This window comes from Branchiostoma belcheri, unplaced genomic scaffold (assembly GCF_001625305.1).
Source record: "Branchiostoma belcheri isolate BF01 breed outbred unplaced genomic scaffold, Haploidv18h27 scaffold4, whole genome shotgun sequence".
Classification (NCBI taxonomy): domain Eukaryota; kingdom Metazoa; phylum Chordata; class Leptocardii; order Amphioxiformes; family Branchiostomatidae; genus Branchiostoma; species Branchiostoma belcheri.
In genome coordinates, this window is record NW_017804020.1 from 4,729,599 (window position 1) to 4,756,293 (window position 26,695).

At 38.5% G+C, this 26,695-nt stretch overlaps 1 protein-coding gene across 21 annotated transcripts in view; it reads right to left on the bottom strand.

Annotated features, from left to right (window-relative positions):
- LOC109477317 (calcium-dependent secretion activator 1-like) overlaps positions 1-26,695 on the bottom strand; it is a 73,560-nt gene that overhangs the window by 13,185 nt on the left and 33,680 nt on the right. For 2 of the 21 annotated variants that reach the window (XM_019778484.1, XM_019778478.1), the window contains exons 4-20: positions 20,050-20,085; positions 18,719-18,873; positions 16,134-16,227; positions 15,793-15,914; positions 15,416-15,527; positions 14,950-15,086; positions 14,231-14,297; positions 12,011-12,119; positions 11,326-11,547; positions 8,931-9,067; positions 8,525-8,712; positions 6,221-6,322; positions 6,022-6,085; positions 5,721-5,844; positions 4,077-4,097; positions 3,165-3,328; positions 2,024-2,035 (exon numbers count right to left, since the gene is read on the bottom strand). In XM_019778484.1, coding sequence (XP_019634043.1) covers positions 2,024-2,035; positions 3,165-3,328; positions 4,077-4,097; positions 5,721-5,844; positions 6,022-6,085; positions 6,221-6,322; positions 8,525-8,712; positions 8,931-9,067; positions 11,326-11,547; positions 12,011-12,119; positions 14,231-14,297; positions 14,950-15,086; positions 15,416-15,527; positions 15,793-15,914; positions 16,134-16,227; positions 18,719-18,873; positions 20,050-20,085 — 1,866 coding nt within the window. The remainder of the gene's footprint in view (positions 1-2,023; positions 2,036-3,164; positions 3,329-4,076; positions 4,098-5,720; positions 5,845-6,021; positions 6,086-6,220; positions 6,323-8,524; positions 8,713-8,930; positions 9,068-11,325; positions 11,548-12,010; positions 12,120-14,230; positions 14,298-14,949; positions 15,087-15,415; positions 15,528-15,792; positions 15,915-16,133; positions 16,228-18,718; positions 18,874-20,049; positions 20,086-26,695) is intronic. The other 19 variants (XM_019778498.1, XM_019778487.1, XM_019778479.1 and 16 more) reach the window with 16 other exon arrangements.

The following is a 26,695-nucleotide window of genomic DNA, read 5'->3' on the forward strand; positions in this document are numbered from 1 at the left end:
GCAAGATAACAAGGCATTATGAAAGACAACAGGTAAGCTGGCAGTACGAGGTAAATTAAAACTGGAAGCACTAGATTTTAAGTCATGTTATTTACATGTAATAGTGAAAGAAAAATATTTCCTAAATTTACAGTTTTGAATCTTGAGTACTTAGACTGCAACAAAATGAAATATGAAGAAATGTATCAGGTATCTTTATCCACTCCTACATTTTCACCTGTAAAGTAACACATAGCTCATAGCATCTTCTACACATCTAATTTCATCATTTTGGCCTAACAAAAGCCACAGATAATGCAGGGTACTACATCTAAGTGTTTGAAACCTATTTCAATTTGCACTTGTTATGATAATCATATCTACAAGACTGTTAGCAAACCCCCACAGAATATAAACTGTAATCTCATGCAAACAAAGTACAGCCTTATTATTACAAGCAGAATTTTGATAGTTTTAAACTAAAATATACAAACTGATTCAATTTGACCTTTTCTTGCTGCATGCACAAGTGTTGCATAAACAAAAAGTAAAGTTAGAGCTAACAATCATACATAAACATCAAATTGCACTCAGTACAACATAGAAACATGGAGATTCTCCATGCTTGCAAACTTCACATATGCATGTTACATATAATGTCCATGCCTTGTTAAGAAAAATCAGGCCTGCAATATCTTGATTCAAGATGTTAATGCAAAACTGAGCAAAAACTGAGACCATAACAAAGAAACTTACTGTCTGTACCAAAAGAAATGAAACAGAAATCTAAGTTGCCAACAGAGTTCATGAACTGAAAGAAAAGAAATGAAGAACAGCCCTTGAACCTCCTAGACCTATGAAAATATACTCTACTTTCCAAAATACCTTAAAACAACGAGTAAATTACACTAATGCCAATTGTTTTTCTACATGTTTGTATAAACAGTAAGAATTCTGTGTTTCCAATAGTAAAGCTAGCCACTATCAAATTATTATCAAGTCTAACTCAACCTTGTTTCTACATGATGACAATGATCTTATGAGATTTCCAGGTAACTAAAGAATGACAGAAATAATTTCTGTTGTCCACCTGAAAACGAGAAGCACATGGAAAGCAGTAACATGGCAACACGAAATGGTCAAGCATGAGAAAGGGAGAGAGAAAGAGAGAGTGAGAGAAAGGAGGAAGAGAGAAAAAAAACATAGTTTTGGTTTTTGTATGGAAGGTTACATGGTCTAAATGACTCCCCTGTGACCCCGAGGGTCTTCTTATATAAAGATACATTTCATTTCATTGAAAATCTCCACATCTAAAATAAAACCGTAATTTGTATCCCATGTCATGTTATACATGTTTCTGCATTTTGTAAAGCTTAACACTGAGAAAGTAAATCACAAATTTTAAATTATTCCTGTAGTATCAGTTTGGAAGTGTTAAATTGGCCAATCAGCAAAAAATTTGACTACTAGTATGTTAGTTTCTTTTATGAAATTATAAACAAAGCAAGTTGAAAAAGAAATACGGTACATGTTATTAAATTATTTGGCCTTAATGCCTGCCTTAATGGAACATAAAACCCCTAAAATAGCAACATAAGTGACTTTTTGCCATCTCAAGCTTCCCACATCATTAATATTTAAAGTAGGAAATGCGTAGCCTAGCTATAGGTACCATCCAGGTTAGTTACATGCATATCTGCTCTGATAGTAGCTACTGGTTGGTGGGTTGTGTGTAGAAATGTTGTAAAAAAAAAAAACTTGTAAAAAAACATCTTTATCATAGACTATACCATTGCTGTCAGGTTGGTAAAAACAAGGAAATGAGTAACTACATCCATGAAAATGTAATAACAGGAAATTTTAAAATACATGTGGGCACACACACAAAATAGAAAAAAAAGTCCCACAAAGTAAGCAGTCAAAATTCAGCTCCCCTTTTAAATTTTGAAACGGATTTTTAGTTGAATGCTAAATGTAGTTGGTAACGTCATCAGTGGGCATGCAGAGGAGCCATTTAGATGGACAGTCTGAGAGAGTGACATACCTCTTTCCCTTCCTGGAACACAAGCGTCAGGCGGGGAGGGGGTGCAAGATACAAGTCAGTACAGCCTTGTTTTATCAAAGCATGACAGTAACAGCAGACAAAGGGTGTATACAATACATTTGTGGGGACAGTTGTACGGAGTGACAGGCCATGCCAATTTTTCTACTCTAAACTTTCAGAGAACAATCAGAGCTAAAGTGGACACAAACATTTTGTGAAAAATAATTCAGTGAATACCTTTCAAACACATGCTGAGTTTGAAATTTCCTAACGTTGGAGTAAAGTAGTAAGACACATAGATTCTGAAATGACTTCATTGTATCTGACCACAAATTACAGTGTAGTCTAATATTCAACAAAGTTTCTTGCATTTTTTTGGGTCCTTATTACTCCAAAATTGAAGAAGAAATAATTGGTATGGCTTTGCCACTGTATGTGGAACAGATCTGGCAAGCACTATTGTTGTACCATGCACATGGGGGTAACACAGGATGCAAGAGGTGGCAGGTGTTGGCAGATCTGGTAACTTTGCACCCGGAGCCTTTTGTGTCACTGAAATTCAGCAATAGACTTATGGCAAAAGGCAAGGCAGTCTGTATTTTGACTTTCTTGCTTTCCTTCCTTTTCTCTGACAAGATGCTGACATGCCTGGTAAAATGTAGTTTTGTTACTATAAGAATCACCTCATACTCATTCTGAATGTATCAAGACAGGACATATCTTATATCCTGAACTGACATGCAGCATACTTAGCCAGATAACTACAAATATAATCCTCCTAGGAAGAGTCATACATTCCAGGAGTTTTCATACTATCAAAAAGGATTTCTAAACATGCTCAAGGTGTGTTCCTTCCACACATGCACAAGCCCATCGGCTCAATGTCAGCTACAAAGGACAATGGCCCAAAGTGATTCATTCCTTGCTGACCGCACAAGGAATGCAATCAGAACATAGGGCCTAGTTGCATTTGTTGTACAATCATCATATGATTGTAAACTGAGGGCATTCTCTGGATAGTTGGCTCTGTCCCAGCTTGCTTGAAAACTCTACAACATCAAAATCGTATGACGACCTCCAACAAATGTGAGCGCACCACAAAAGAAGGATAACCAGTGAAATGTTGGAAAAGTAAGACTACCTCTGCATAATGCTCGTCATTCTGCTGTAACACGTCAATACAAAGCTCTGCCAGACGGATGACATCATCCAAACGCTTCTTGGTGGGAACCTCCTCTCCCTGCATGTCTGTTGTGGAGACAGAACTTTGACTATCCTGGTCCCCTGCCGGTTTGGTGGCGGGGACTGCACAGGAGTACAGAATCAATCAATCAATCAATCAATCAATCAATCAATCAGTCAATCAATCAATCAATCAATCAATCAATCAATTAGCCAGTCTGTCAAACAATGACCAATAACCAATAACTACAATCTCTTGTAGAGATAAAATACTATCACCTTAGTGTTTTAGAAGCTACACAGGTGTACAAAATCAATCAATAAGTCAATCAATCAATAATGAATAAGCATTAACTAAAATCTGTTGTGGACCAAAGAACTTTAAGTATACTCGTCCTCTGCCAGTTTAAAAGTGATTAAAACATGGGTGGACATAATCAATCAATCAATCAATCAATAATCTATTAAACATTGAAATTTTGCTGCCTGAAGTAACAGTGGCCACCTTTAGACAGTAGACAGTGGGCATCTTTGATAGGAAGGCCACAATAATAACAAGTACACTTTCAGCACCAGGGACAGGTAGACCAGAAGACAGAATTGTTCAAAGGGCGTTTCACAAAATGTGATCCCTTTTCAGCACAGAAAATAAAATTGCCCTACAGTCTATCTTACCATGGTCTACTGAGTGAGAAAATAATTTTTGGTGGGCCTTACCAACTTCACCTTTCAACATAGACAAACATTGCATGCTGCACACACCTACTTTAAGACATTTGTGTTGAAGACACTCAAGTTTACAGCATAGGAACATGGCTTAACAGCCTTAAGACACTGTTACAGACAGAACAGAGCATGAAACAACATTCACCTCCTCCTTTTCCAGATTGAGCTGAGAGCAGACAGAGAAGAGCAGCAGAAAAGAGATTGTGGTTAGAGGCCAGTCAAGGACAACATGTACATGTGTGATAACATGGACAGTACATACAGTCATACATTCTATGTATTGTGCTAGACATACAAAAACTAGTATGTTTATAACATTCTCCATGTTTAAGTTTCATATCTGACTTTTTGAGAAATGCGAATATTATTATGAAAAAAATGTTTCAGATTTTTTAAATATCATGACTGTGTATGTTAACTTTCATTGAATATTGATTATGAATTTTCTCTTGCTGGAGGAACTGCACAATATATCTAGGCTAATACATAGGTTGTACATAAGGGGATATATTAGGGGAAAAATAGATACACACACACATTAGGGATGATAAATTACATTATATGACAGTATGTATCATATACATGCACATGCATAAGAGACAACAGGGATATTGACAGGGATTCACACAAACAAACACCTGGGATGAAATGTAGAAAATCACAAGCCACTGCATTAGATATTAAACACTGTCAAAGATTAAAGTTTTTGCCCAAATCGGGTCAGAATGCTTGAATTTCAAATGTGGCAAATCATAGTTTCTCTTAAACATATTGGGCTGATCCAACACCAGCAATGATGTCCCAGTGCCCATTCTTCAAAGACCTGAGGTTTCAGATGTCTTTTTCAAACATGGCTTGACCTTATTCTCCACCAAACATCCATGCATCATGTTCCCTCTCCAAGCCCATTTTCCTGGAACCACTATTCTGTTTAAAGCCTTTCCTGGAACATTTCAAGGCCAACACTCAAACTCTGACACCGCAAGGATCCGGGCACTTATCAGACAGCTGCAGCACATCTGACTTGAAGGAACTGCTTTTCTGGTACAGTTTTTGGTAAGACATTAACATTTCGAGACTGCTCAAGGGCTTGGAAAGTGCAAAGCAATCTTAGAATCTGAACCGTGCAGTTTGTAATGGATGGGAAACCATTGTAAGCCTGGATATTCTATAACAACGAGTAACATGAAACCATGAAATCAACAGAACAGATAAAACTGAGTAAGGGAAAAAGAAATGGAAAATAGCACTCACAAAAACATAAGGTAACTTTTCCATTGCAAGAGAGGACAACCTCAGACAAAACTAATTGTGTGTTTATTTTACTGCAATTGATGATACAGAGATTATTGTACACAAAGCTATGGAAAATGGAAAGGTGTATGATAGAAATCATTGCTGCTATACTACTAGTCTGTAGGAACTACAGCACATACTAGGCATTCACCTCATGTAAACTGCAGAATATCTGGGCATGTAGTAAATGCAAAATTGCACTGCACAGAAGAGGGACATTCTATTTACGGACCACCAATACATGCAATGGGTTACTGCTATAACAGTGGATGTAAGGCTTAACATAGGGTCTATCAGCAAAATATAGGAGGGGGGACATATGGTTAGCCTAGGTCAATGCAGGGGCAAAATATGCTCTGCCATGGTCAAACTAATGGTGTAGGGGACACCATGATGCCAGGGGGGTGAGTCAAGGTGAAAACAATGAAGGGACATTATAGGGCAGAGATAGTGGAAGCCACGACACATTAGAGGAAGCGTGCATGTTAGGAACCTTCGATGCGAGCGTATTCGGAGATGCGGGTGTAGTTGATGAGGGCGGCCTTCTCCATACAGGACTTGATGACGGCACGAACTTCATCCGGTGGGACTGGCGTGGCTATGTCCTTCATCATCACCTGGGGGGGGGAGAAGTTCTCAGTCACTGGGAAAAGTAGTGGATACTGTCTGAAACGTCTGACTCTTTAGAGAATTTATCTGCTTTTGTTTTTTTGTATTGTTAAGTAAGGGTATCTTAAATAATTTTTGGTCAACAGAACACAAGACATCACAAGAAGAAACAAAGAATCCCTTACCCTCTCCAGCAGAGACAATGTGGCTTTCAATGCACCTTCTGGTCTTCCAAAAGGGAAACAGTACCTGGGGAGGGAGGCACAAACAACTGTTGGTCTGTTTTTGCTTGTATGTATGTGTGACATATTGGACACATTACATGTAGAATAGGGAGGCAACCTGGAAAAACCTTCTTTTCTTCAAAGAAAGAAGTTGTCTTACCTGAAGTTTGAGATTTGATTTTCCAAGAAGCACCTCAGCCTTTCCTTGATATCTTCAAAAATGTCCCTCTCTTCATAAGTCACTGTGCCGATACCATCTGGTCTGCAAGTCAGAAACATAACATGAAGTTTGCATGTGATGAAACCTGTATACAGCTTTTAAGCTAACAAGAAAGGCTGAACACTCTAAGATAGGCAAGGTATTATAATAAGGTATGATAACTGGTTTTGTCACTCAATCAAGAAATCTACTCCAGTTATGAATTGTGATGAAGAGGGATATAAAATCAGCCATGTTAGAGAACATTTTCTTCAAACTGCAGCAGTGACACCTACATTCAGCTGCAGAGCTACATGTTGTAAGAAGAGCCAGTCAGTATTGTGCTGAGGAAGGTGGCAGACTGTCAACAAAATGCCAGCTAGATATAAACACTTGGAAATCTCACATATCATGTTAGGGCTCCCCATGGAGACAATTGTTTTGAACAAGTAATTAGTTATTAACCAATTTGTCAAGCAGTGATAGGAAGATTAGCTATCTTGCCAATAGGTGTTGCAATTAATGAACAAACAGACAGCAGGCACACGCTTGTCAAAACTGTTATTGAAGAATGCTAAGTGGTAACTATGTAGGAATCAACTGTAGCTGGGATAGAGGCCAGGAGTGTGAGTGATGAGGCAAGCTTCTGCCTTCAACTCTGCTAACTGACAAGTTAAAGGCCAGACCAATTCAAACTGCTGGTTCCTAGAGATTTTGATGTAAAACTGCAAACCAAACTTCGATATCGTTTGTCGTTGTCGAGATATTGCTATTTAAAGTTAACCCTAGCCTTTGCAAGAGGACATAAAAAAAACTTGAATCTAACTGTAATCTACCCATAAAACATTGTGTACAAACTTTCCCCTCACACTCTGCTTTAATGCATTTTTTAAAAAATCCAAGAACCAACAAATGGAATCAGTGTCACCCACATAAAGAGACCAGCAAAGTGAGCAATGAGGTAGTCTTCAGGCTTTATCTCAGGCTGCCTGACAAATAAGCCGGTGTAAGAAAAAGCAATCTGGTGTTGCGGTGAAAGATGGTGTGTCAGTTGTAAGCACGAAGTGCCTCCGTCACTGGAGAGCTGTGAGTGATGGACAGTTTAGCAGGTGGAAATGGCCATTTGGTTGGAGTCGAGAAGTATTACCTTCTTCCCACAAACAGGAAGTCCTTTAAGCTCAGAAGCTGCACTCTAGCTCCTTGTGTCTACCACATTTCAGTTAGTTATTAATATGACATTTTATTGGCAGCTAAATAATTGGCTATTTTTATCATATGTTACAAAATGTAAGTCCACAGTATATTTTGGGTTATGTCCCTGCTCTGAATTTGATTCACACTTTTTGTTATTCTACATCTATATTTCAGTATCTAATATCTATATTTCAGTAATTTTTCAGCAATATTTGTTTATTTTGCTGGACTCCAGGAAAAATAATCAAACCAAACTGCTACCTTCATACTGCTAGCAATCTTTCTGGAAGTGTTAGGATTTAGTTACAAAATGTATGGTCATTGAGCAGAGAGTGATGGGCCAGTTTAGGGAAAGTTGGGGCATGAAGTGGAAATGGCTATTTGGGATTGCCATGTGCGATGATGTTCTAAGCACACACATTACACAGATGACAGTGCTAGCAATCTTTCTGAAAATGTTAGGAATCTGTTACAAAATTTATGGAAATTGAGCAGCAAATGATGGGCTGGTTTATATGGTACAAAAAGGCTGCTTGGTTTGAGTTGAGACAGACTAAAGTGTACCATCATGGCTTCAAAGCCTGGACATCGCAAAATAGTCATCTCTAGAAAATTTGGCAAAATTACTGTTTATCAACAGATTTGGTCGTCAGTATCATAACATGTACTGACCTATGTGATGCATTGTTAGATTTCCAACAAATACACACACATATATTTCTTACATACAAGGCATCTATACAAAGATGTTACCTGCTGCCCTCAACTTTTCATGGACAGACGCTTCTGTATAGGATAACCCATATCTCAAGTCACATGTGAAAAAAGACTCAGGGTTGCTGAGCATGTATGGGCAGTAAAGAAGAGATCTAGTGATGTTCTTCTATCGGTGTGAAAGCACAGTTAAGCAGTTAAGTGAAGGTGACCCTGTACTTGTTACATACTTATTCATCCTCACACCGTGATGGGAGGAGGACTGCTGTGAGCCAGATGACCTACCTAGAACTATGAAGTTTTGAGGGACATGGAAGGAAAGAGTTGAAAACACCAGTCCTAGTAAGCAACATGTACCTGTTCCCATGCACGTGAGATGCGCAGAAGGCGAAACTGTAGTGCATGAGGGTGGGGTCAATCATGGTTCCATTCTCTGCCCTCCCCAGAAGATCATTCAGGTAGCAGAGGTGTCGGTGGCAGCCTCGCACCCCGTATCGGGCACAGTACTCATCTAGTACGAAAACCTGTCCTGGGCTGAACCAACCCTAAACAAAGTTAACAAAGGTACAGATGTTTATTGTTCTCCATTTTGAAATAAAAGAAAAAAACACATGAAACAGCTCTTTAAAGTATAGCCTTGTTGCTCAATACATTGTATTTTCAAAAATCTTTTATGTGTATACACATCTCTGAATAGTGTCCTAGTGACATTTCAAACTCTAATAACTGTTAACGTGAAAAAATGCAAACAAACAGATCATACCAGACATGAGTAGGAGTCGTTCAATCTGTGATCCAGTGTCAGCCTCTGCACCATCTCGAACAGGTCCTGGTGGTCGAACTTGCAGGGGTCTGCCTGGATGAACTCGTCCATCCCGTGTTTCCGCGCTCGGTCCGCGTCTGACAGTAAGGGTCGGTCAACAGATGGGGGAGGGGACGTGTGTACAATGGTCAGCAAATGCTCATTTAAGGCCACACCAATCTGATTTGTTGGTTCTTGGATTTTGAGAATGCGGAACTTGAAGATTTTTAATTGGTCAGTAAAACGATATGAAAACAGCATCTGAACCCTGATACATACAGTTTCAGGAAGTCAAAAATTAAGGTTTCCTTCTACTCCTCATTCTAAATTTTTCAATTCAAAATGTCTATGAACCAAGGAAATAGATTGGTATGGACTAATGTCAGCTTATCCCCAATGTCAATTGTCAATGTCAAACAGAACTGTTCTTTATTATCAACTGGTGATCTTTCTTTTCAAGCCTATGACACTGGAAGCTTAATCTTTGGTGTTAGTACAGAACTACACTACTGTAAAAAGTACTCAGGATGTGATCAAAAGTCATACAATAATCAATATTTAGTCAATATAACAGTACTTCACCAAGCAATCTACAAAATGTACATTGTGTGCTACATCTAAAAGAGTATGGCCCAACACATGCTGTGTTGAAATCTTACTCAATGCATTGCAAAAACTCATTATCTGAACTGTTTGCACTGATATTTCTGCAAGTTGTTAAATGATAGGCCACACCATCTTACCTACATGGGATTGGCATTCATGCGTGAGGACATTTTTCTGGTAATTGAATTTGTGTGGACTCTAGTTGATCTAAGTACACTATGGTTAAGTTCATCTAATATATAGTATGTACATTGAGAAACTGAAGCGTGCAGTGAGAAAAAGACCACTACTGATGCCAACATGCTCAAAAACTGTGGAAGGTATGTCTGCACAGTATGGAAATCCTTACCTTTATCACATTTTTATGTCTTTGATGTTTCCTCCCATAGATATAGCATTGATTTCCTGTATTTTGGTTTTCTCTAATTTTTTTTCTGCAAGCACCTCTATGGACAGGTAGTGTTCCTTGAGATGCCTCCACAGATGTTCATTTCATGTAAAGTTTTTAAAATATTACGCCAAATCTGTTCTTTTGCAGAATCCAATGGTAAAACAAATGTGCGTAATTTTCCATGCCATGGGACTTCTTGACAGTAAATCCACCTCAACTGTGCAGACAGGTATCCACCACACGTGCAAGACAGACAATACAAGACATACTCACAGAACCTGCAACACTGAAAAGTTGTCATAGCCAGGGGCAAAGATTTCAACGCTAAAAGTCTTCTACTGTGGTCCTAAATAAATGCTATCATTAATACTAATTAGAAAGCACCACTCCATTTATTACAGTCTGTACATGTGACGTTGTAGAAAACTCTTTTGTGACAATATTTTCCCGCCCTGTAATGAGAAAGGCTTTCAGTTTGAAAACTTTGCCAGATGGACGAGAAATAGATTACCTTGCACATTCGCAGAGGGAAACATAAAGGGAACAGCAAATGTCTGTGTTAGCATTAAACTTTACAGTGAATGCATTCAGTAGTACTCAGGATCATGCATGTAGGTTTTGCAAGTTCCGTGCAATGCAAGCAATGCTACGCATACTCAATTGCATCGTGCACAAAGAGCTAACTGATTACAAAATCTTTTTCCAGTCTATGTTCAACTTGGTAGTGTGCTAGCATTCAGCTAGTACTAGAGTTAATTTCTAGGGATGCCAAACCAGCTAGGAAGAAGGGCTATCAAATGTCATGCTCTAGTGGCTTATGTGTGCGAGTGCTTCTCTCAAAGCAAACACTCCATGCAGAGGGCACAGGAAAATTCAGTTATGATGGAGTTTGGAGAAAGTCATGCCTTTAACCCTCTTATGAAGACATGTTCAACAGGGCTCTCAAACATCCAGCTTTACACTGCAGCAGTCGGTAACAAGATCCAGATCTTAAACAAATCAACACAATGATATCAGATGATCAAATGAGTATATGTGATTGTGATCATAAAGAAGAGTCATCAATGACACTGATGAATAGTATCTGATTCAAATTCTGTATTCTCTAATATATAAATTCTGTATTCTATAATAAATTATATTGTGACCCTTGGTGTGAAACAGTGCACAGCTGGTTTCTAAGCCCAATGGAGCACCTCCTCTAAAGAGGGTACATGCTGTCTACGGTAGAGACTAGGGATCATGGTGTGACTTCCCCTCTGCAAACCTGCAAGGTTGGTTGGAAGCAGAAAAACACGGCCAAACACGTGGGACATCCAGCTGGACGTACACATAGAGGTAAAAATGGAGGCTGCTTACAGAAGAGTGAAATGTGCCCGTCCAACCCACCTCCCTGAATACGGGAGAGCTGGCCATTGGACAGCTTTTGGACCTGGGTGGGAGGGACCGGCTTGTGGGACTGGCCAGTGGCACGGTACATGGCCTGAACCCACATCATCCGGTCTGACTCCTCCTCACTGGCAAACAGCACGCTGTCACCCTCCCGCACCGCGTTGAAGAAGTGCCTGCCCCCTTCCAGGTCTGTGGGAACAAAGTTAAGATAAAACAGTATTTCTTTAATGAGATAAAGCATGGAGCTTTTATCAGTAACTAGTAGCCTTTGCTGCAGTGTGCATTTTCACCACTACTCTTATCAGTAAGTGTGCTGGGTTCTCAGATGAACAGAGGTTTAAAACCCAATGTTCCTACTTACACAGGACTAAAGCCTTTAAGTTCCTCCCAAAGGAAGAATGATGGGCATGGAAATTATGCAGCAACTGCCTACATTTCAGCACCAGGGACAGAGCAATTTTGTTAACTGTACAAAAGACCAGCTGCACCAGTTAAGTGTTAGATAATTTCAGTACCACAGCCACAAACAATATTTATTGAGTTGAACAGAAAGTTTGACTTTGGTTGAATAACTGATCATTCAGCACCAAGGACATGTAAAGTCCTGAATCGAACACTGGAGTCTATGTGAATTGAATAGCAGTCCACACACCATGCACAGGTTCTGTATAGTCTACTGTGTATCCGTCCAACTGCATCATCTCGCTGGGGTCCGCCCTCTTCTCGCGATAGCTGCACATTGCAAAGGTGTACTGGCTCACCTGGTCGGGTGTGGGAAAATATATATATACATCAATCCAGTTAGGCAGGAATAGTTGGGTGCTACAATAGACCTACAACGTCATCAAACTTCTTCAAGAACAACATCAACTCCAAGTTTTCAGCACCAAGGACAGGAATCCACACTACTTAGTATCACATTTTCAATACTAGGAGCACATTGCAAAGGTGGACAACAACAAAACAAACAACATATTAACACTTTTAAAACACTTGTTTCATTGAATTGACTGGCAAATGACTCCAATTTCATACTTTTAGCTTGCAGAGTCTATTCTGAATTGCTGTACCTTAACACCATCAGTTTCCACAGATTGTAAACTTTGGCAGGAAATTTCCCTTATCCCAGAGCAGAGGGATGCCCCTGTCACAGTACACCCTTTTATCTTCCTACCCAATGGCTTCCTGCCAAGTTTACCTGCCCAGTTAGAGCTTGTTTATCCCAAGTTAAATCCTTTAATCTCCGTAGAGATGCAGGGTGAGGGGTTGGGGATTAGCTGTCTCCCTGCGCAGGACAGGGAGATTATGGAGGGATTATAGACACACCACGTCTTCTGTCAGGACCACATCTGAGTACCACTTGGAGACTTTCCACCCAGATGACTACATGGTCTTTGGTCCATGAGCAAAACCTAATGAGAATAATTCTGGGTCGTTAAGATGAGTTTTGTGGCAAAAGAAAAGCATTTAATACTCCTTTGGGGCCAATAACATGTTTGAGTGCCACTTTGAGGTGATACGAAAGTCAGGGTCTATAAAACTCTTGATACAAATCTGGACCCCTTGGATTGTTTTCGAGATGCAAGAAATGTATGGAATACTCCTTTTGGGGCCTACAACATGTTTGAGTATTGCTGTGAGATCAGGCGAGAACAAAATGAGGGTTCATGAAGGAAATCTGAAGACCATTCTGGGAGTAAAAGATGATTATGAAGAGGTACTTCAGACTTCAGACTACATACTCTTTGTATTTTGGCCAGGTAATTACGGCCCATAAAACAAATTTGAATACAAGTCTGGGACTCTTAAATGGCTTTGAAGATGTATGAAAAGCACTAATTACTCCTTTGAGGCTTTGAGCAAAATAATGGGGGCATGTACAGAAACATTCATCATGGTATGGGCCATTGATCATAACGTGATCCAGCATTAATAAAGTATTGCACTGAATGTTTCAGTATCACATAGAGACTTCCTTTTGGGATAGTTACAAACTTAGGACATATGAGAGAAATTTGAGGACAATTCTGGGACTCTTAGATGATTTGAGAGACATAAGAAAAACACTACAAATTTTGATTTACTCCTTTGGGGACTTTAACATGCCCGAGTACTGCCTTGAGTTCTGAGCACCTTGCCAACAAATTCTAAGACAATTCTGGGACATATGAAAAGAACCACATGTAATTTGTGATTGTAAATGCTACTAAATGTTTCATTCTTGCAAAACAATGGGGTGTGCTTGAACCTTTATTGTGGCATGGGCCATTGATCAAGTGGTGATTTGGGATACATAAAGCATGTTACATACCTGGTGATTTAAGTATGTTACGGTACATTACACAAACAGAACACAGTGTCAGGCCTATTTATTTGAGGAGTACACACTTTGGGGATTCTGTTCAGGTAGACAAGTTATGGTGCGTAAGTTTTAAGACTGGACAGGGTTTTAGTGTAGACTGAACTGTTATCTATGTATATTTCAGGATAAAGATTAATTGTGATCTACCGATTCAGCTGGTAAAGATCCTGATCTGTAAATTTTTCTTTGCATGTGGACAGTCAGACCTTAAGTTTCCTTTAGATCAATGGATTGACTTAGGATTTATAAATGGGAGACCCTAAAACCTTCCCAGCATTCTGATCACGATCTATGTCCACAGAAACTTTGATCTGCAGAACAGGCAGCATTCATCATGTCTACCGACATATTTGTACATCTACATGTAAATGTTTTACATTGGTGTATTTATGCGATGCAAATGTTGCTTTGTATTGCATTGTAGTGTTCTTTTTTTCCTGACCTCTGGACGGATAGCTTGCTAAAGAAGAGTTAAAAGCGGATATGAATAAACTCATCCTTAATCATTACCTGCACAAGTACAAAGTATCTCTTCTTCCATTTCTTCCACACTGTCTTGCCTAATGCATAGAGGTACCTGCAAGAAACAGGTTTACAAGTGAGATAATTGAATAGACTTTAAGACACAGATCACGACAATATTACCACGAATCGAAAGACAGTTAGGAAAATGTAATTTACAAACAAAACAGCCGTGGCAGAACAACTCGGAAGCATGAGATCCGAATACCCCCTTCTCACTGTTGGGTAAATCATTTTTGACCATATGGTTAATAAAGATAAGAGTAAATACAATATTCATTGCAGTTATCTACTGTCCATCTTGGCATCCGTCTGAAACTGTTGCTTTGCAGGAATCAGAATACATGAACTGGTGCAAATAACATTCAGAATTACCAGCACTAAACAGACCATCAAAAGTACTGTTTCAGTTGAAGTAATAGTAATAACATAATGATTTTGAATCTCTTTACCAACTCTACTGAATTGCTGAACTGCTATTGGCTGTATGTGGTGTTGTGAGCTGGTTTTAGGAGGGACCAGCGTGAGCTACATGTAGGTTGTTAGAGTAAATAACTGCACAGCTCCAAATTCACCTGCACTAACCTGCATATGACACCTGGGAGGATAAATACAGGCAAATCTCTAAATTCTCAAGTGCAAACCTGCATTTCCAGTCCTACTCAGGGAACTCACCAAACAAGAGACAAGCAGGCATCTGAACTTACCCACAATGCTTCATGTTCTGTGGCTTGTCCATTCTGACGGCCATTTTGACTTTGATTTCGTTTGGAATGCCCTTGGCAGGACTCATAGTGTGCCATTCTGGGTGCTTTGGGCTGGTTGCTGTCGGTTTGCATACAACCTGGACATATGAAATGAGATAAAATAGTAAGACAAAATATATCCCTTAGTCTTAATTATTCAACTGCTGGGGCAACATAGAAGTTTTCTCCTCGCTTCTCAGTTTTCTGTTCCTCTTATTGTTTCACTTAATATCATGTGTCATTTCATTTCTGCGGTCTGTATTCTTTTCTCTGGTTTTCCAGTTAGAGTCCAGGATTTGCAGGCATACAGGAATACAGATGTGACAAAGGAGAGCTAAAACACTCCAGGAAAAGTCATCATGTCTATTTTAAGGGTCAATGTAATGCTTATTTCAATGAAAAGAACAATTCTGAAGAACATTCTTACCCTCCCCAGTTCTTTGTCCTCTAAACTAAGCATCCCCGTGCTCTCTGTGTACAGTTTGACCTTGACTACAGGTAGTGGATGTGTGGTGGTGAAGTCACCTTGAGTGTCCCACCTGTGGAGAAAAAGAACATTTTCTCTCATTTCAAACAGCTACCACTCTGTCAAACAAGATACAAACTAAGAAGCATATGCAGGGTGATTTGCCTATGTTGTTCCTTACGTCTCTTCAAGCTCTTATAATTCCTTACTTATGATTTATTTAATTATTTGCTTAGCTGTTCAGCACGCACAGCCAGGTCAGTCCAACTAGCCTGTGGCTGTTGCAAAGGGCTAGGCCTGCTGACAAATTATAGCAATGGACAAATGCTGACACGTACATGGGTTTGGATGCTTCTGCCTGGTCAGTCTGTAATTTTTCCCCACCATCTACCTCCATGGTGCAATAAACTATTTTGTTGGGGGCCAAAAACTTCAGCCCTCGAACCTCCATCACTACCACCTGTGGGAATACAACATCAAAGAGGGAAGAAAGTAACAAGATTGCTGAAGTTTTGATGAGAACCAAAGCATCAAATTTTATATAACTCACTTCAGTGTGAATGATATAACATAAGCTAACTTTAGTATGAATAATAGTAACAAGTCTTATAATTTAGACTTTTCGATTTACACACCTCTTGTGTAAATGACACAACCACATCTGCTTTAGAGAACCTACCTCTAGTGTGAATGACAAGACTACATCTGATTTGGAGAGTGCTGATTCTGTGTCATCTGCAACTTCCAACATGGAGATTGCAGAGTTCTGCGCCCTGCAGTGATTTAAAACAAGATCTGATATTTCTGACATATGCACAAAAAAACACATGTAAATGCATGAGATTTGTCATCAATACAGAAAAAAGCTATGCTGTGTAAAATTATCATTTACATTTTTAACTTGCACATGATCAAATTTGTAAGGCATACAATATTCTGAGCATTAATGTTTTGAAACTTGTTATTGAATGTGGCCGAAGGGAATGAAATCCACATACATTGTAATAAAGAAGGCTGGCTAAATTCTGAAGCTATACATGGACATTACAACTTGATCATAACAAACTCTGAACTGTGGATATTACAAGTACAACTCTAACATTGTAAATCTGAACGTTTAAGTAACTATCGCTGAACTATTAGCGGGGACAATGTATATTTTATATTTTTGTAATTTATCTATTGTAATGTTATAGTTTTAAGGTTTCAGATATGGATCACACAGGCAGTTGCCTTTTTATCCATTAAAAATGTATGTATACCAAGCAGCTCTAGGCTAATCTACATGTGTATACTTTCCACTGACTTTGAATCTAATGTGCCTCATATGCAGTAATTAATAGGTTAGTCAGTGCACATGACAGTAGGCATGGAGGAACATTAAGTCTTGCTATTCAGTTGGCTGAACCAGATGACCTCAAAGAAGCTTGTTGGATGCTTAATAAGCTCGCTATAATTGCGTTTCCACGATTAATTGTCGGCTTGCATTAAATGCTTGTCATAAAGGTGTCAGGGTCCATGGTAATTAATGCTGGTATGCCGTACAGTACAAAAGCTGCAGCGATGTAGGCAGACTCCCTGACTCCTCTGCAAAATACCATGGAGTTAGGCCACACCAGTTCACTTCCTTGGTTTTCTGACATTTAAAAGTAATTTGAAAGATAAAGCAAGAAGATTAAAACAGGGCTGGGGGGAATCTGACTATATTCACATCCTGAAGCTTTGTGTAACAAGGTACAGATTTTCTCCTCAAACTCTGTTTTCACATTGATCTTCCATTTTAGCATCACCCTTTCAGCTCAGAGAACAAACCAAATTTGTCTGGCCTAACTCACAGAGCCACCCTAAAGTACAGGACTTAGAATATGAAGTCAGTTTGTGAGGCAAAAGCATGTAGTGCTACACAGAGTTTTAGGGAGTAAATACTGTAACGGGATCAAGTTTTCCTCCAGCCCTGTTTAATCTGGACTTTTTGCTAACATTTCTTTTTAAAATTGTCCGAGAAGCAAGGAAATAGATTGGTGTGGCCTTACAGTACAATAGCTGTGATGATGGTAGACTTTGTGACTCCAGTTTGAAATACCATAATTGTAATACCTCCACAGAATAGCACTGGATATGTTGTTATCAATGTGTGTTGGTTAGATTGGAAACAGCACAGCTAAGTTGTGGGGATGTAAAGCTTCATGGGGTGTTAGAAAGACTGTTAGATATGATTGCTAAATTTGTTTTCTGCATGGGGTAGTCCACTTATTCAAATATGTGACGCTACAATATCACTTGTCTGAACAAAAGAAAGACAGGACTAATTACTTTGGGGTGGCCAGACTATTGCAATGATTGGTATCAACTGGTATCAAACTTTATAATGTGCACAAAGTTCCAAAATGTTTCATTTCATTTGTTCAATTTGACATTTGACAAGGCTGGCCAACAAGCAAGAAATTATCAAAGGCTTGCTTTTGTTTTCAGAACTAACAGGTCTTGAGCAGTGCACACTCAGATGGGCCCCTACTCTCAACACTAAGTAAGGTGGAAGCTTTAAGATGCCCAAGGAACGGCTCTCCTAAGACATTGGACCCCATCAAAATGACAGTAGCTCCTACCAATAACAAATTCGGGATTCGGAAGATCAGTGGATGGACCAGAATTTGAACCAAGAACCTTTCAGCTCAACAGCAGGGACACTCTATACAAGAACTTGGCATGTTATTTACATTGCCATTAGCATTCTAAAGATTTCCTGTGAAGACTTATTATGCACCATTGTTGAGAACCACCTTATCAACATTCACAGCATGACAGCTGCAATGTGTCTGCTGCAGATAAGGCTGCTCTAACTCAATTTGGTGGTTCTTGGATTTAAAAAGATAAAGCAGAATCATAATTATATCACCATGAAAAATTTAAGAAAATGTTTGTGCCTTGGAATAACAGTTGGGGGGAAATACTGTAAGATTGAAGTTTTCCTCATAGCTCTTGTTTTTAAGATATCCTTTTGTCAAATTCAACTTTAATAGGTCTGAAAACTGTGGAAGTAATCTGGTGTGCACGTGGCTGCATGGAGGCATAGATTACATAAAACTGCTTTAAGGGATGACAACCATGTAAGCATTATTTTTGACACTTAAAAAAACAAAAATTGCTGCATCTTCCTTGTCTTCAATGTCAAGAAGGCAGGAAGGTCTTGACAAGAAACATTGATTTATCTATGAAATCTATTTGCGTACTCAACACTTTCCCTGACTCCATGTGACCTCTCACCTCTTAAGTCTCTGTATGGAGTACTTGGAGTCTTGGTTGCCCCGGGAGACGGGCATGCTCTCCAGGTTGGCCATGAGCAGGTTGATGGAGCTCCTCAGCTCCTCCACATACATTGTCTCCATCTCCTTTACTACAAACCTGGGAAACTGTCGATTCTGACAAGGACAAAACATGGGCCAAAAGTTACATACTGGTTTATAGTGCAATGAGTTCAAACATCCAAATACATGATATTAGTAAATCTACAAAGGCCGCACCAATCTGTTTCTTGGATTCCTGGATATTTGTTTGCAAAAGTATATGAAAACAGGAGCCGGAGAGAAGCCTTGATAATGTGTGAACCAAGCAACAAACTTTCCCTCTGACTCTGTTTTCATGCTGATTTTCAAGTTTAGCATTATCTTCTTTAAATCCAATAATCAATAAATTAGATTGGTGTGGCCTTATCAAATAAATAAAGAATGAGAAATGCCTCTGAAATATTAGGGCTGGTATCCGTCATTTTTCCTGCTACAGGAGGTACATGATAGCATCAGTAACATATACATGTACATAAAATGCTTTGTTTATCAGTGCAAAAGGCAAACTGTGACATATGTTGGCAAACAATACACAAGATAGTTTCACCATCCCATGACAGATTAATTAGAAAGCCCAGCCTTAACCCCTGTTAAGCAGCCAAGTGACCTGGTAGGGGTCACAGATACCTGGAAGTTTGTATTAACCTGTGGTCCTGGACTGAGAATTGTGTTTGAAAAAACCTAATCAAATGAATGTCTAGAATTTGGTTGTAACCATAAAGTTTATGATTGTATTCAATTTGCAGAGGACTAATAAGTAAGTGACAAATCAAGGAGACACATTGACACATATTTTGATGATAAGTCTTTTTAGTCTGTGACAAAATTTACAAATTTTGGGAACATTCAATTTTATACTATACTAGCTTGTTTTTGATTGGTATGAAATTTAAGCCTTTTTTGTTGTAAAAGAAGTTTTGTTGGCTTTACCTGCAAGATAGCTTGGGAGATCTTTCTTCTTAATATAGAACATATTTCAAATTTCATACATCTGACAAAACACAATGGAAAACATGGAGCAGGGCAAGATGTTCTTGTGTTTGATCATCATAAAATCTGAAATATAGAAAGGTTGTTTTAAAAAGTCTTGCTTGCAAGGACAAAGCTTATACAAGTGAAAACTACAAGCACGAGTTAGAAAAGGTAAGCATTCTACACAGCAATGTCTAAACATTCATGTGGGAACAAAAGACAGAACAAAAACAGTGCAAGAACAGAACATAGAGATGGGAGTCTACTCTCTACACTTACCACATGGGCCTTTCTGCATCTGGACCCAACTACGAACTGAATCAAGGAAAAAGAAAAAAGAAAGCCAAGAAAGCAACTGTTAAGTGATTTGCAAAATCATGCAGGTGAGGAACAATGTGATACCGATATAGATATGTGATAATCATAATGAAAAGCAGGATGGATCTATAACTATGCAAGATAATTGATGGGAAATGGCTACTCCCTACAAATTGGCATAAGCAATTGGTGAAAACATACTTCTACTAGATACTGAATCTAGCACTACTAGTACATAGCAAGATATAGAAATTCTGAAGCAGTTTCCTTGGTTTCTACTAAGGATAAATGACATTTAAAGGCATTCAGCAAAGTCAAGGCGAAAGCACTGAAGTTGTTTTTCTGTGCCTCAAGTTTTTTCTTTTACTTTTATAGCAAATAAATACAAATGAAGTGTCCTTGGAACTTTGGAGAGATGTTTGGTTAGTTTCTTTCCTTTCATCTCAAAGTTATGGCCTACAGAAATGAAGAAACATAAGATGTAAGGGAGATGTGGAGATGCAATATACATTTTCAATAGACCTGTCCTTGGTGCTGATACATCAGCTGTTGCCTTTCCGGTCACAAAACAAGTCATTCTTCTTAAAAATCAAACATTGCAGATACCATCTGTCTCTAAATTATACAAAAACAATATATTTGACTTTCACATTGGAAGATATCTTAATGTATACATGAGGTAAATTAATCTAAATTTTCAAAGTTGTGACTAACCATGAAATCAATGTAAATCCTATTCACGTTCACAAACTCAAGTCAATACTTTTCCGCAAATTCAATTCTCAATTTTGGGTTCATTAAAAAAAAAGCTTCATTTCCATGTTAACCTTACAGACCAATAAACCAGATTGTGCCACTGCACCCTATATAAATGACACTATCAACCCCCAAATGTGGCTAGTAATAGGTTCATACTCTTGGCAGTCTTCCCAGATACAACAGCTTTCCATATGCCACCTTTCTGCTTGGATGGAAACAAAAACATTCCCAAATGGGATGGCTATATCACACCTGTCCACATTAAGACTACATGGGTGAATACACAAACCTTTAGCATACTATGAGAATTAGATAGAAATAGAGGTCTGATCTAATCCCCAAAAGCTCAGTAGATACACGTATACAAAGGTTCTGCTTCATGTTTTCTTTAGCCACTGGATTTTTTAATGTTTGAATTTATGTCTGCTTGTCTCTGTGTCTGTGTGTGCCTCTGACTTACTCCCAAAATAGTATATGCACATGCAAGGTCCTGCCATCTCTGATTGCCTTGTTCCATGTTGCTTTCCCCGTTACCAGAACCAAGGAAATAAAGCATTGTTGCCTAAGCTTCATCAATTATGTTTGAAAAGAATAGGTCAGGTTCTGGGTGTGTCTGTGCCCCCCTCCCCACACACACAATCCCAGCATGATTTGGTCATCATTCCCATTCAATAGATGCAGCCACGGAATCAATTCTCACTTAATGGTGTTCCAGGAATGGTGATCAGATGAGTAATCTGTTCTTTAATATTCAGTTGACAATACGACCTACTTCTGTATGAATCACAACTTAAAATACAAGATGGGGTGACACTAAATTACATGATCTGGGTGTCAAATTCTGCTACATCACAAGAAGCAGTCCTTATAAGACAGTTTTATATCTCTCAACCACCACTATTAATACCTGAACAATGACATAATATTATACATTGGTACCAACTTGAACATAGAATTGGTGGATACAGTTTTGGAATAAGATTTTGAGCCTGTGATAGACTGACCCCACCAATCTATGCATGAAGCCTGCAACAACAGCAAGGAGATTACCGGTACTCATGCCTAAGTTTTTCTTTGATAGACGTGCACTCCTCCATCTCATGTGATATCTTCCTGTCTCTTCTTATTACATGCACACCCTGCCTGGTTTCATAGACACACCATATCAAACCCTTTTAAGTTGTAACACTAATCCATCCTTGATTCATGTTACTGTATATAACAGTATGCGTATTGGAAAATAGCAGTAAGTCTTCTTTTATTGATCTTTCAAGTCATATCAATTTTCTTGCTGTGAGCTGTTCAAAACTGCTCACTGCAATCTTTTCTTGTAATTCAAGACGAAAAATAGGTTACTCGGTTCAGTTAAAAATCGAGATGAGAAACAACAGATATCAGTGAATGTAATAACCGCTACTACATTATCAAACCGAAAATGCATGTCAAACAGGGTATTTGTTGCATATCAGATATGCTGCACATAAATCATATTTCCTGCTGCATGCACATAAAATACATATCACTAAGTGCATCAGCTGCATAAGACATCCACATGATTATGATTTATTCCAACAGTACATAAGACTTACAATTCATCGCACAATAAAGTCTTTATACCTCTCTACCTGACTATACATCTTAATATCCCCTGACTGATCCTGAGTATAGGTTATTTAATACTGCCTTTGTATGAACGCCAGAAAGTCCTTAGCCATCGTAACAAATCTTTTGTTCCTTTCTGTTTCCGACACACGAGTAAAATAACATCCGTTAAGCACAATACAATAACCTTTTGCCTGTAAAAATACAATAAGCTCTTCTCTTTCGTGAAAACACTTAGTCACAGGAATGATGGATGCAGCCTTTCTGCATTTCAAGGAAGAAGAAATTATTACAGAATTAAAGCTGTCACAAGACTGTCATTATGCATTTTTATGTACCCTGTAGCAGATCTGAATGGGAATTGGGCAAAAGTCCAACATGCTGGGAATATAATTGTAGGTCTATATTTGTAGGTCTTAGTATAATCACTATCATTACTAGACTTTCTCATTATCACTAAGGCTACACTAATTTATTTTATTGATCCTTTGACATCCTAATAGTACCGATAAATGTCAGGAACTCAGCAGCAAAAGATGAAAACAAGACTGAAAGAACTTGATCTAACTATATCCACTGTCTATATGAGAGACAGACTTTCTCTCAGTCTTCCAAGTCTTTATTTTGATAGTCCAATTTAGCATAATTAACTTTTGTTATATTTGAAACCCAGCAATTCAAATCAGTGTGGCCTGATCTGTGCAACAATTTTCTTCCATGACAGTGTTTATGAAGATAAAGCAAAAGCAAAAACGTTTGATGAAGTTTACCTATTACATGCAATTTACAACTCTTACACTATCCTCTGTAAAACACTGGTTATGACATGGATATATGGGTAGTGCTATCCTTAACCTACCATCATAAAAATTTCACAGCATCTTTATACATGTATAATGCTTTATTGTACCTGAGGGTAATTCAATGTTTGCAAATTCATGAAAGCTACATGTAGCCTGCTGTTGATTTTTTAAATTCTAAATTACAAATTTTGTTCTTTTTGCTTTGGTTATTGGAGATTTTCTTTGAAGACCAAAAAATAATGGATGTGAGACAATTGAAATGTAAGGCCTTCAAAGGCACACGTACAGTAACAATTGCATCCATCCATGAGAAACTAATAAAAATGGCATCATCTCTTCAGACCTAGGTACATGTAGAATTACTCTGTCTTCTCTGAGGCCCCCATGAAATTGCCTGTTTTATAGTTATTTGAGTAATACACAGAAATAAGATGCTGAATTCTAGAGGGATACGTGCCCATTGTGTAAATTTTATTCCTGAGATAGCGTCCATGCCCACATTCAATTTTACAGACCACAGACCAAGAGGACAACATTAGAATGAAAATTCTTATTTGGTTCAAACACAAAGATTCTACAATACTTTCATTCAAAACAGTAACATACAGGTGTAAGTGTTGGAATGATAGGCCATCACCTGCAACCTATTTTGCTTGGACATTCTATGAAGGAGGTCAATATTGCAGTAGGAGTATGCTCACTTCCTGAAACTGTGAGTTCCCTCAGACTCTGTTCTCATGCTGATCTTCAAGATGTGTAAAAAACGGCAAATTGAACTGGTGTGGCCTAACAGCCCCTGTGCCACCTAAAAGGTTTGTATCACAGAGCAAATCAAATAGGACTTGGCAGGCAGTGGAACAACAATAGGATTTTCCAACATCGTGTTTTATTACTTCAATTTGCCATCTAGACAGACCAGACTCTGCTGGTAATGGCACACTTTAACAACTGATGATAAATTTTTGATGGGCTGGTTTTTTGGGATGCCCCAGCGGGTCTTCCTTGCAATGAGCAGACTTGTAATGAGCAGCCAATTTATTGTTAGAATGTAGAAGGATTGGCCAGGTCCATTTCCTTGCCTCCAGGTTCAATTTCAGCCCAAAAGAAAGTAATAATCTTTATCCATATCCAGCGTAGAATAGGACAGGAAAAAGGGCAACTTGATCCTCAGTGGTATCTTGAGACTTGGAAAATCTGATTAACTTTTCAAGTGAAAATCTCCATAGGCCACACCAATTTATTTCCGTGGAGCGATTTCTACGATAAAAATAGAGAGCTGAGAAGAAAACTAGGATGTGACTATCTACATGTATATTTAGTCACATCAGATTAATAAAGAAATAATGTAAAAACTAACAACTTCTGGCCAGAAACTGTTCTCCTCAGTTTTATGTTGTTGTTTTCTTTAGCTCAGAATCAGCACTGCTCAATCCAAGAATCAACCAATGATTTGATATGGCCTCAGCAACTCGTTACTACATTTGACATGATCAAGCAACTCTTTCCCACCCAATTTACAGAACGAATGGTGATGCTTTAATTCAGAGCTTGGTTGGTACCTTCTGGTAATACTTTCGTATCAACGGCAATTTCACCACCTGATTGCAAGTGTAAATGACTCTGGCAGCGCTTATTTGCAGAGCTCTAAGTGTGATGAGTTTCTCATTACTCAACAGCTGCATCTGCAGGTAATTCGACGTGCCAAAGAAGCAGATGGACCAGAATAGAACTTCCAGTAATGTCCACAGCCATGTACAATGTAGACTCTCCCAGCATCTCAATATTGTGGCGGTGTAGCCAGTTTGTTTTCTTGCTTGGCAACGATTTTACAATGGAAGGCAAGCAAAGGTCACAATTTACAATGTGTATTTTCTTGGTTCTTGGATCTTGGCTTAAAGTCTAGACAATTTAGCCAAAAGAAGTGATGCAAACAGATGAATAGGATGAAAACTTGAATCTGACTTCCCTTCTCGCATATCCCTCACAATACCAATTCTCTGACACCTTCAAAATCGTTAACTTCCCACTGACAGAGATAAAGGGTTGTATTATGACTTTGACAGCTTGGAGGCCACAAAGAGTAGTTCTTACTGATTGCCATCACACTAAACCTAACACGGGGCAAGTGCACCTCCCACTGGACCCATTGTATTAAATTGATCATTTCCATGGGAGCTAGTAAGTGTTCTTCAGGTCACTTACCTCTCATCATGATTCATAGTTACTGAGTACCTGTGGACTCTCCTGTTAGGCCACAACAATTTGAATGGTTGGCTCGTGAATTTGAAAACTAAATACAGAGTTGAAAAATTAAATTAACAGGCAAACCAGAGTCTAAGGGGAACATACTAGTCATTTTAAGTTTTTTTTCTCCCAGTCCTCTATTTTCACCTCTGAGTCATCTTTTTGATGAATTTCTACTTTGAAATGTCTATGTACCAAGATTGGATTGGCCTTGCTTGGGTAACAGTGCCTCTTAAACACATGTATAACTAACTCCAAGATACAGGTTAGAGACTAGTGCTGTCTATAAGCAGTCTTTCCTCCCGTCAATTGTAAGAAAAAGTTGTATTATCTTTAATACACAGAATGCCAATATGATATGCCTGACACACCAACCTGCAGGGATGATTGTGTTTCATTCTAGCAATTTCCGGTGTAGTGAACTGAAATACTGTAACACCCAGCAATATACTTCCTATAAATGACTGTACTGAGTAACATGTGATGATTGGTTAACAACTCTATCATCATCTATCACAACTATCTTCAGTCATGTCCCTGTAATTCCTTTGGTACATTTTGAGATGATTATGTACTTAAAGTAAAAATTAATGAATAATCTTCCTGCCAGTGACTGAGGTATCCAGGGACTAATTCCTTCTTACCCCTCTGACTTCTTCAACTCTCTGTAACCAAGAAGGTTTAAACCCCCTAAACTGCAAAGTTGTAGAACTTGAACACAAACATGTCATACCTAGCCATTTGTTATTAGCCATTCTAACTTGAATAACATGATCATAATCATTTTTTACATATTAGGTAAATTCCTTTAGTTATCTTTTGGAAATCTTTCTGTTTGGGATCAACACTGAGCAGATTATTATTGGAATGAGCAGAGCACTTTGGACTAATGCCTCTGACTATTTACAGCTTAGAGGTACATATCCAATATTTTGTCAAAAACTTCTCTGTTACATAGCGGATCATAATGACCCCCAGTGGGGGTCTTCACGCTTCGTTAAAAATTGAAAAATCTCAAGATTCATTCTAAAGATCTCAATATTTTAGACGAAATCTTGAGATCTTATAAGACAATCTTGAGATTGTTCATGACAATCTCCAGATCTTTCAGAAAATCTTGAGATGAAAACAAAAGGTCTCAAGATCTTTCCAAATGTTTTTAAAGTATCTTGAGATTTTTCCAAAGCATCTCGAGATGC